General features: G+C 49.2%; 1 protein-coding gene across 1 annotated transcript; it reads right to left on the reverse strand.

The window, feature by feature from the left end:
- Positions 1-3,477: 3,477 nt before the first annotated feature.
- Positions 3,478-5,818, reverse strand: LOC128837076 (uncharacterized). The gene is made up of 2 exons (XM_054027913.1): positions 5,042-5,818; positions 3,478-4,047 (listed from the first exon to the last, which is right to left on the reverse strand). Exons 1-2 carry the CDS (start codon positions 5,616-5,618, stop codon positions 3,572-3,574), a joined length of 1,053 nt encoding a protein of 350 aa, XP_053883888.1. The 5' UTR covers positions 5,619-5,818; the 3' UTR covers positions 3,478-3,571.
- Positions 5,819-11,376: the final 5,558 nt, after the last annotated feature.

The raw sequence follows: 11,376 nt of genomic DNA on the forward strand, positions 1-11,376 counted from the left end.
ATCTGGAGAAGAAAGCCATAGCCTCTGCACAATTGTTTTTCTTATTTACACCAAGAGCTTCTTACACCATTCTGGCAATATAAAGGGGCCTTTAGTGGGTGTAAATGGCTTTAGTGTGAATGAAACTCAGGCCCCATTATGGTTTAGAAATCAAGCATTGGTGCCTCTTCAGACTGGACCTCCAGACTAGAGCCGGGTGGGAAATAATTCACCTGTCCTGTGAGAATCTGAGAGTTTGGCAAATTTTCCCATCCCACCTGAGGACGGGAAGTCAAAAATCTCAAACATTTGAAAAACAGAAAACCCAATTTTTTTTGTTTGTTTAAGTTTTGGCTGATTGAAATGTTTCATTTCAATACTTTTGAAACATTCTTTCAATTTTGACCTTTTAAAAAAAAAAAAAATTAACTAAAATTGTGAAAATGAAAAGTCACTGTGGGGGAAGCACCTCAGTGTTACAAATGACAGTGCTATGTCAATGCTCTCTACCCTGGTCGCAGGAGCTTCTGCTGCCTGAAAGTTATCACATGCGAGTGATTCTCCTTCTGTTCTGTAACCTGAAATGCTTTGTGCTGCTTTACCTGCTCTCTTTAGCCTGAGGTCGTCTGAAAATCATCTAATATAATAATCAGAAAATACCAGCCCTGGAAAGGCACTAACAGTACAGCATCGCATGTAGCAAAAACCTCCAGGCCTGGAGGGGAGAGCAAAGAAGCATGCGTGAGTTTTGTAGCATGAGGCAACTCTAAAATATTCTGGGGGTTTCCTCCTCACCTTCCAAGTTAATTTTATGGAGAAGCTTGTTTTTAAAAAGGGGAGCAACAGAGTAATATGTTGATACAAGTGTGTTCTTGCTGAAAGCTCTAGATCTTTGTACAAAATTCCCAAGAGCAATGGAAGCTGCATGCAAGAAACAAAAGATAGAATATGCTGGGAGCTGAAAAATGCATTGCTTCAAACTGCTGCAGATATATGCTCTCAATACAGGGGTCTGCAGGGGGATATAGGCAAGCACATGGGTCTCCAACACACAGTGGGGAGGGAAGTGATGGTTCTTCAAATCCTGATTGCAGCAGCTCAAGAGCAGTGCTTGTTATAAGAAGCTAACATGTCAGTATGTGTCTTAGGGCTGGTCCACACTAAGCCCCCAGTTCAAACTAAGGCCTTGTCTACACTACGAGAGTAGTTCGAATTTACTTGCATCGAATTTTTGGAATCGATATTGCAAAGTCGAACGTCTGTGTCCACACTAAGGACAGTAATTCGACTTTGTGAGTCCACACTAACGGTGAAAGCGTCGACATTCGAAGCGGTGCACTGTGGTCAGCTATCCCACAGTTCCCGCAGTCCCCTCTGCCCATTGGAATTCTGGGTGTAGCCGGCAATGCCTTCTGGGTAAGAAAATGTGTCGAGGGTGCTTTTGGGTAACTGTCGTCATCCGTCCATCACTCCCGCCCTCCCTCCCTGAAAGCGCCGGCGGGAAATCAGTTCGCGCACTTTTCCAGTCATTGACAGCGTGGATGCCACAGCACTGCGAGCATGGAGCACGCTGCGACCATCGCTGCAGTTGTGGCCGCTCTCAACGCCTCGCAGCTTATCATACAGGTTTCCCTGAGGCAGATGCAGAAAAGTCAGGCGAGGAGGCTACGTTACCGCGGTGATGTCCTGAAGTCTGAGAGTAGCACAGACCTCTCAGAAAGCAGGGGACCCAGCGCCGAGGACATCACGATGGCAATGGGTCATGTTGATGCCGTGGAACGGCGATTCTGGGCACGGGAAACAAGCACTGAGTGGTGGGACCGCATAGTGCTGCAGGTCTGGGATGAATCCCAGTGGCTGCGAAACTTTCGCATGCGGAAGGGAACTTTCCTGGAACTTTGTGAGTTGCTGTCCCCTGCCCTGAAGCGCAATGACACCCGGTTGCGAGCTGCACTGAGTGTACAGAAGCGAGTGGCCATAGCCCTGTGGAAGCTTGCAACGCCAGACAGCTACCGGTCAGTCGCGAACCAGTTTGGGGTGGGCAAATCTACCGTGGGGGTTGTTGTGATGCAAGTAGCCAAGGCAATCGTTGATGTACTGCTGCCAAAGGTAGTGACCCTGGGAAACGTGGAGGCGATCATAGATGGCTTCGCTGTGATGGGATTCCCAAACTGCGGTGGGGCCATAGATGGAACTCACATCCCTATCCTGGCACCGGACCACCAGGCCACCCAGTACATTAACAGAAAGGGCTATTTTTCCATGGTGCTGCAAGCACTGGTGGACCACAGGGGACGTTTTACCAACATCTACGTGGGATGGCCGGGCAAGGTTCATGACGCTCGTGTTTTTAGGAACTCTGGTCTGTTTAGACGGCTGCAACAAGGTATTTACTTCCCGGACCACAAAATAACTGTTGGGGATGTGGAGATGCCTATAGTCATCCTCGGGGACCCAGCCTACCCGCTAATGCCCTGGCTCATGAAGCCCTATACTGGCGCCCTGGACACTGAAAAAGAACTCTTCAACTACCGGCTGAGCAAGTGCAGAATGGTGGTGGAGTGTGCTTTTGGCCGTCTCAAGGGGAGATGGAGAAGCTTACTGACTCGCTGTGATCTCAGCGAAACCAATATCCCCATTGTTATTGCAGCTTGCTGTGTGCTCCACAATCTCTGTGAGAGCAAGGGGGAGCCCTTTATGGCAGGGTGGGAGGTTGAGGAAAATAGCCTGGCTGCTGATTACGCACAGCCAGACAGCCGGGCGATTAGAAGAGACCAGCGGGAAGCGCTGTGCATCCGGGAGGCTTTGAAAGCTAGGTTCCTGAGTGAGCAGGGTAACCTGTGACTTTTAAGTTTGTGTACAGAGAAGCTGAACCTGCCCCCGTTTCTTTACCCAGTTAATGTTGACTAACCTCTCCAGTTACATACCCCCTTCACCTCCTTCCAACACACGTTTCGAAATAAAAATAGTTCTACTTTGTTAATGCACACCGTTTTCTTTAATACTGTTTTCGCGGGAATTTTTTAAAACTGGGACGCAGACTGTGGTGCGGAGCGGGTGTAGTGTAGTGACGCGAATGAAGCTTCTAAACTCAAGGATTGACAGGCTCCGCTGCGGTGGGATGGTTGTTTCAACGGAGCCTGTCACCCCTCCTGATCGGGACTGTGTGTATGGGGGGGCTATGTGACTTTGTGGCAGGGGGAGGACGGTTACAGATCCCCTGCTGCGTGGCTCTGTGATCCTGCATAAGGACCGCCGCTTAAGATCTGTAACTGCCCTCCCCCGCCACAAAGTCACAGAGCAACACACCCCCCACCACATAACATGAAAACAACCTCCCAGACTAACCAGGGTAACTAGTCACTGCATCACTGCACTGTGTATGTGCCCTGCTGCTGTGCCTGCCCCCGCCTATGTACCCTGCCAAAGGTGACTGTCCTGTCCAATTACCAACCCCCTATCCCCTCCTCCTCCAAAAGAACATGATTGAAACAGTAGTTAACAGAAACGTATTTTTTATTATCAACTACACATGGAAGTGGGAGGTGAAACTTGGACGGGGGCTTGTGTCAGGCGGGAAGGAAAGAACTTTTCAAGTTTTGGGGAATGAGAGCCTTCTGCTACTAGAGCTCTCTGCAGGGGTGGAGTGAGAGTTAGCAGGGACTCTGCCGCCTCTCCTTCTTTGCACTTTGGGTGAGATGGGTATGGGACTTGGTGGCGGGGGAGGGCGGTTAGAGATGGACTGCAGCGGGGCTCTGTCCTCCTGCCTCCGTTCCTGCAGAACATCCACAAGGCGCCGGAGCGTGTCTGTTTGCTCCCTCAGTAGTCCAAGCAGCGTTTGAGTCGCCTGCTGGTCTTCCTGCCGCCACCTCTCCTCCCGATCCATGTTTGCTTGCTGCATTTGGGTCAATTTCTCCCGCCACTGGGTCTGCTGTGCTGCCTGGGCTTGGGAACAGGCCATAAGTTCAGAGAACATGTCCTCCCGTGTCCTCTTCTTCCTATGCCTAATCTTCGCTAGCCTCTGGGAGTGTGATGCCAGGCTACGTTGTGAGACAGTCGCAGATGTGGCTGTGGGAATGGGAAAAAGGGAGTGAATTCCTCAGAAAGATAAATGTAGTTGTGAACAAAGAACATAGTCTTTCTCTGTGAACAAGACCATGCACAGCACCTATCACATGCGCACTCAGCACAAGGTCAAATTCTCGGCCTTCGCATTCAGTGCCTGGGGTCTTCCACAGCACATTTGAGAAGCGGGGCAGCACAACGGAATTTCTGTTGCAGGTAGACATGGTAAGCCGTAGACTTGTGGCAGTTTAAAACTTTTATATTACCACTGGCCTCATTTCACATTTAAAGCAATGTCAGTCCCTGCTGCCAGCAATCCGGCAAGCGGGAACTCTGCCCCTGTCCCACCCCCTCGCGGCTGTCCCCAGGAACGATCCCTTTCGGCAGCCCCTCTCCCGCCTCCACCGCGTGGCTGCAAACCAGCGGTTACAGTTCTGTAAAGGAACGAGCAAGCAGTCCCAACACTAACATTCCCCTACCTAATTCAAAGCAGGTCACCATGGGCGACATCACCCTGATGAGGATCTCTGACAGCGAGAGAGAGAGAATGCTCCGAGAAAGCCTCCAAAGACCAGGGCCGTATGCCGCCCTGCTGTGCAGAGCAATGATTCCCGAGTACTTGATAGTCTCGTGGCGCGGCAACGTCTCGTACTTCGGAGGACCCAATAAGGCCGCTCTCCCCAGGAACCTCATGCAACGGCTTTCCAATTACCTCCAGGAGAGCTTCATCGAGATGTCCCGGGAGGATTACTGCTCTATCCCTGCACATATAGACCGCATTTTACTCTAGCTGCAGTAGCAGGGACTAAACAGTAGAGCGGCTTGGGCAGGACAATCACGGAAAACCGGACATTGCTAGATTTTTTTTCCAAACTTGCACTGCCCATGACTGAACCGTTAAGTGCCTAGGGCAAAGTAATCATGAACAACCCATTCTTTTAATTGTTAATATTCCTGTTCTGTTAAAAATAAATGTTTAGATGTTTACAACACTTACTGGCTGATCCTTCCCCAGATTCTGTGTCCGGGGTAACGGCTGGGGACGCTTCGTAGGGGATCTCTGTAAGGGTGATGAAGAGATCCTGGCTGTCGGGGAAATCAGCGTTGTGAGCGCTGCCGACTGCCTCGCCCTCCTCATCTCCTTCCTCATCTTCCCCGTCCGCTAACATGTCCGAGGAACCGGCCGTGGACAATATCCCATCCTCAGAGTCCACGGTCAGTGGTGGGGTAGTGGTGGCGGCCGCACCGAGGATGGAATGCAGTGCCTCGTAGAAACGGGATGTCTGGGGATGGGATCCGGAGCGTCCGTTTGCCTCTTTGGTCTTCTGGTAGCCTTGTCTCAGCTCCTTGATTTTCACGCGGCACTGCGTTGCATCCCGGCTGTATCCTCTCTCTGACATGTCTTTTGAGATCTTCTCATAGATCTTTGCATTCCGTTTCTTGGAGCGCAGCTCAGAAAGCACGGACTCATCGCCCCACACAGCGATGAGATCCAAGACTTCCCGATCAGTCCATGCTGGGGCCCTCTTTCTATTCACAGACTGCACGGCCATCACTGCTGGAGAGCTCTGCATCGTTGCCAGTGCTGCTGTGATCGCCACGGTGTCCAGACAGGAAATGAGATTCAAACTGGCCAGACAGGAAAAGGAATTCAAATTCAAATTTTCCCGGGGCTTTTCCTGTGTGGCTGGTCAGAGCATCCGAGCTCGTACTGCTGTCCAGAGCGTCAACAGAGTGGTGCACTGTGGGATAGCTCCCGGAGCTATTAGCGTCGATTTCCATCCACACCTAGCCTAATTCGACATGGCCATGTCGAATTTAGCGCTACTCCCCTCGTCGGGGAGGAGTACAGAAGTCGAATTAAAAGAGACCTCTATGTCGAACTAAATAGCATCGCAGTGTGGATGGGTGCAGGGTTAATTCGATGTAATGGCGCTAACTTCGACATAAACGCCTAGTGTAGACCAGGCCTTAGATACACAACTTCAGCTACATGAATAACATAGCTGAAGTCGAAGTATCTTAGTTCGAACTTAAAGGTACTTACCGCGGGTCCACACGCGACAGGCAGGCTCCCCCGTCGACTCCGCCTACTCCTCTCGCGGAGCAGGATTACCGGCGTCGACGGCGAGCACTTCCGGGAACAATTTATCGCGTCTTGTCTAGACGCGATAAATGGATCCCAGAAGATCGATTGCTTGCCACCGAACCAGCGAGTAAGTATAGACGTACCCTTAGTCAGGGCTGGGTGGGGCTGCAGAACTGAGAAGTTGCACCTCCCTCACCAGGGCCGGCTCCAGGCACCAGCCGAGCAAGCTCCTGCTTGGGGCAGCAGATTTCAAAGGGCGGCATTCCATCTATTCATAGATTCTAGGACTGGAAGGGACCTCGAGAGGTCATCGAGTCCAGTCCCCTGCCCGCATGGCAGGACCAAATACTGTCTAATCCTTTTTTTTGGTTTTGGTTTGTTTTGCGCTTCACCGCCCCTGCAGGTTTTTTCTTTTTGGTTTACTGCTCCCACCGCCCTGTAAGGGGCGGAGGAGGGGAGCGCCCTGCATCAAGCCCGGTAGGGCAGCCCGCGTCCTTCCTTGCCTTCCGAACGGAGCGGCACGGAGCCCTCCCAGCAGGCGGCACAGCGGGAGGGGCCGCGTGGCAAGCACCCCGCTTAAGGAAGCCCTGGCCGCCTCCCTTCTCTCTCCTCCCCCCCCGGCTAGCCAGGGTGCGCACTCCGCTGCCTGGGGTCAGCAGGGCCGGGAGTCCCCCTGCACCCATGCTCCCACTGCCCCACTCTTATTTTTTGTTTGTTTTTATTTTTTCTTTCCTTCGCCGCTCCGGCAGGCGGGCCAGTTTGTCGTCGTCCCTGCCTGCCACTCTGGCCGGCGGCAGGTTTGTTTCCCCTGCCCCCTTTGCTGCTCTGGCCGGCCGGTTTGTCCCCCTCCCCCACTTTGCTGCTCCAGCCGGGGGCAGGTTTGTTTCCTGGATCCCCCCCACCCCCCCTTTTGCTGCTCTGGCTGGTTTGTCCTCCCCCCCCCACACTCCGGCTGGGGGCAGGTTTGTTTCTTGCCCCCCCCTTTGCTGCTCCGGCCAGCTGGTTTGTTCTCTCCCCCCCCCTTCGCGGCTCCGGCCGGGGGCAGGTTTGTTTTCCTCCTCCCCTCCCCTTGCTGCTCTGGCCGGCTGGGCGTTTTTTGCTTTGGGCAGCAAAAAAAAGCCAGAGCCGGCCCTGCCCCTCACAGCACACAAATGCCCCTCTTCCATGCAGAGCCAGGAGTCATTCCACCTGCAACAGCTCCTGGCTCCCCTAGGCAGCCCCTCTTTTGCAGCAGCTATGCTACCCTTGGTTGGGCCCCTGAAGGCTGTTCATTAGCAGCTATGGAGGAAGCCTGCAAGAGGGGATACAGGCAGTAACACAGGTAGGGCCTGTATGGAAATCGGAGTACAAAGCAGGGGACAGTGGTGTCAATAGTGGCATGTTTCCCATTCTGTAGCTCTAACAACTCCCCATGGAGCTCCCTCCATGCAGAACCCCTGTGGAAGGACATGCACACAGGACAAGGGTGGAGGGGTTGGGGTAGAGCTGGACATGGCACTGTCCTCCTTTACTGTGAAAATGTAGAGATCTGCAAACTATACTTCTCCCATGCAGCTTATCACCAGCAAAGTGATATGGTTACAGAAAGAGGAGTTCTATTCACACAAGTTGTGCATCACTGACACACCCCCAGCTTTCCTCAGTCTCTGAATTACATTGGCTTGTTCTTAGAATGTAAAGCCATTGGGGTCAGAAGAGCCCTCTATAAATTTTGGGCAGTGCTGAGTATACATTTCAATAACAAACAAAGCTAGTTAGCTGTTGTGATGAATTCCCCTGGGGTGCTACCTGGAACTGGGGTACCACTGAGACCCCTGACCCACCAGCCTGGGTTCCCTCACCCTGTGCTGCTGTGACAAGTTGCAAAGCCCTCCTTTCACCATCATTCACCCAGGTAGGGACACACCCAGGTGATCTAACCACCAGCCTCCCAGCCTGGGAGCCCAGAGCAGTACCGTCCTGCCCCAGTTAAACCTGGCCAGTATATGGGTTTAACACCCAGTCTGCCTCTCTCTCAATATAAAGAGAACAATGTACACTTGTGGTAACCAAGCAGAGATTTTCCACAAGCACTCCAGTCAAAGCTCCCTGATTTAGATTAAAACATAAAATAAGTTTATTAAACTACAAAAGGATAGATTTTAAGTGATAGCAAACCGATCAAAGTAGATTACCTGGTAAATAAACTCAGTTTGCGGTTTTGTTTAACATACTTCTCACCCTGAGTGATAAACAGGCTGGCAGATTCTTAAGGGCTATCTCTAAGAGGTTTCTATTGCACACAGTCCGTGGGGTAATCCTTGTGCTTGTGTACATTTCCTCAGTAAGCCATTAACATTGTTTGGACTTTTTACTGTTGTACCTGAAAGGTTGCTTGTGGGTGCTTTCAACTTCTCAACATGTTTCAGTAATACACACATAGCCAAACTTCATAACTTCACATAAGATGGTAGCACATTAATATCTCTTTGGATTGTATGTCTAGCAGATCAAGACTTTTAGAATGATACCTCACAAAGCATACTTTGTACAAAACATATCCTAATACAGGATAGTGGTGAATATCGGAGTGGCAGGGTGTTACACCTGTATCTCTCAGTACTGAGAGATGAGGATAATCAAACACACACACAGTACAATAGTGCTTCCATTGACTGAATTCCCACTGATAATATACATCAGAACACAATATAAAACAGTCGAACAAGCCTGTGATCTCAGATGCATGCTGGTGCACAAACTTTTTAATGGCACTTCCTTTGTTATTCTTCTATTTGCTAGCCATACAACATGCACATATGTGGAATGTGGGAGTATATAAATTCTATCAACAATTCACCAGGGGATTGAAAAATGGAAAAGAGAACAAAGTCAGACCATCTCTGCAGAGGACCTGGAAATTCTATCATGTAGCAAATCATTCTTTAAATAAAATAGGAAATGTGATGGCAAATATGAACCTACTACTGGTAAGGGCAAAACCCATCTCTCTGCTCTACAATGTTTACCCTATTATCTATTCTATATTCAGATATACATGCATTGCAGAATGAGCTCAAGATTCAGAAATCCGCATTGCAAGACTTGATAGGAGAGATTTTGCCTATGTTAGGAATCAAACTATTGTACTAGACCAGTGGTCTCCAAAGTGGGGTGCGCAAGATAGGGTGACCAGACCTCCCGATAAAATCGGGACCGTCCCGATTTTTAGCTGTTTGTCCCGCCGGCAGCACTTGGCTTTTTTTTTTTTTTTTTTGCCCCCCCGGTGTCCTGATATTTTCTTCATCTCATCTGGTCACCCTAGCACAAGAGGATCCTTGGGGGTGCGCGGCAAGAGGAGTGCTTTTTTTTTTTTTTTTTTTATGGCTTTGGCAGTTCGGGCGGGAGTCTGAGTGCCCTTTTTTGGGGGGGGGGGGGGAGGGGAGGCGGTGGTTCGCCAAAATGGTAGAGCCAGCGCGTCAGGGGGTGCATGCTAACAATTTTTTTTTTTACTGATAGGGGTGCGCGATCAAAAAAGTTTGGAGACCGCTGTACTAGACTATAAGAAATTCTTAACGTTATCAGATTTGCACTGATTATTTTTTTAAGTTCTCCTTTAGTTTTAAAGCAAAACAAAAAAAGGTCGGGGCTGTAATAGATCAACTTCAACAACTATACTAGCTAGCCTAAAATGTAACATATCCATTTGTTGGTGTATTGTCTGAGAGTGAGAGGAGATGCATGCTGTATGACTCATGTGGGCATCATTTTACATGGTTAACATGAGGAGTGTCATAGATAACCATGGAGCAGCAAGAAGCATAAATGCACAGGAATGGACCTCTGGTAGCTCAGTCCTTTATCTCTCCTTAAAGCAACCACCAGAGGGGCTCAGACAGAGCCAAATACACTGCAAGAGACACACTATACCGTTTCAGAATAATGAAACTTATTTTTTCAAAGACATGGTGTTATTTAATGAAGTTATTTAGCTAGTTTATGAAATCTCGCCAATGTACAAGACCAGACCACTATGGTGACTTTGGTAACCCATGCTAGCTACCAAGTTAGCTCCTAGTCCCACAGAATTCCAAGCCCTGACACTGAGCGACTGAATGTCCTGAGCACTGGTCAGGAGATGCTCAACATTTTGCGGAATCAGCCCTTTAGCACAGAAGATTTGCTGCTGAACCTATCACAATTTGCTTGCTGCTCCACTGAGCAGAAATGTCAGCCCCAAGCAGCACTGGCAGTCAGAATGGTGTGGACCGTTGTGGGTAGCAATGGGGAAGAAAAACAAAATATGCCCGTCTACCCAGGGAAAATAGATTTCTCAATAAACCAGATGGTTTTGCTGCCACTATCACTTGCCTGAAGCCCTAGGATGTCTTCTCTTTAGATCCACAAATTGTGTTGAGAACGGCATGAGGTTTATTAATAGCCTTTGCAAATCAAATATACCTCAGTGCTCCTGTGATCTTTGACAATGCAGAACAACTTCATTCTCTTCAAAGACTAGGCTGTATTGCAAGCTGATTAAAGGCCATTAGTTATGAGCTACATGGATTTGCTGATGAATATGGCAAAGTATGACTTAACCTGTGGGACAAAATGCCGAGCATGGAGACCTGGAAGTTTACATGCATTCACTTATTGCATGTTTTGAACTTCAGTCTTTCACTGGCATTTTTCCTCCCAGCATTTCCTTTCCCTTCCCTAGGTAACTTTGAATTTTAATCACAATACAAGTGCAGACCAGGCTGGATAGCCAAATACTGCTACTTTCTCCAGCTTCATTCAGACAGAATAATGGGAGCTCTCCCTAACAAAAGGGTCATATCTGACCATCTTTCAATGAATTTATACCTCACCCATCACCTCATTAGCTGTGCATCTTTCAAAATTTCAATCCCCTTGAAATCAGTAGGGAGTCCTGCTTTAACAGTGATGTAATTGGCCCCTTGATCATTTGCCTTCTTTCCATATCAAATGTGCATGTCCTTTTTCTTGGTTTACCTTTCCACCTGCAGTTCATATATAGACCACCCCTCCAGTTGCATTTGTATGTTGTTCTGAGACCACTTCCATGTGGCAATTCCTAGGTATTTTACTGTGGGGAAAGCACAAACCATAATTCATAGGGTCACCAGGAAAAATTCTGTGGTTTGACAATTCAGACAGGAAGCACATCACTTCCTTTTAAGTATCAGGGGGTAGCTGTATCTGTATCTACAAAAACAACAAGGAGTCTGGTGGCACCTTAA

Source organism: Malaclemys terrapin, chromosome 4, assembly GCF_027887155.1.
Source record: "Malaclemys terrapin pileata isolate rMalTer1 chromosome 4, rMalTer1.hap1, whole genome shotgun sequence".
NCBI lineage: Eukaryota > Metazoa > Chordata > Testudines > Emydidae > Malaclemys > Malaclemys terrapin.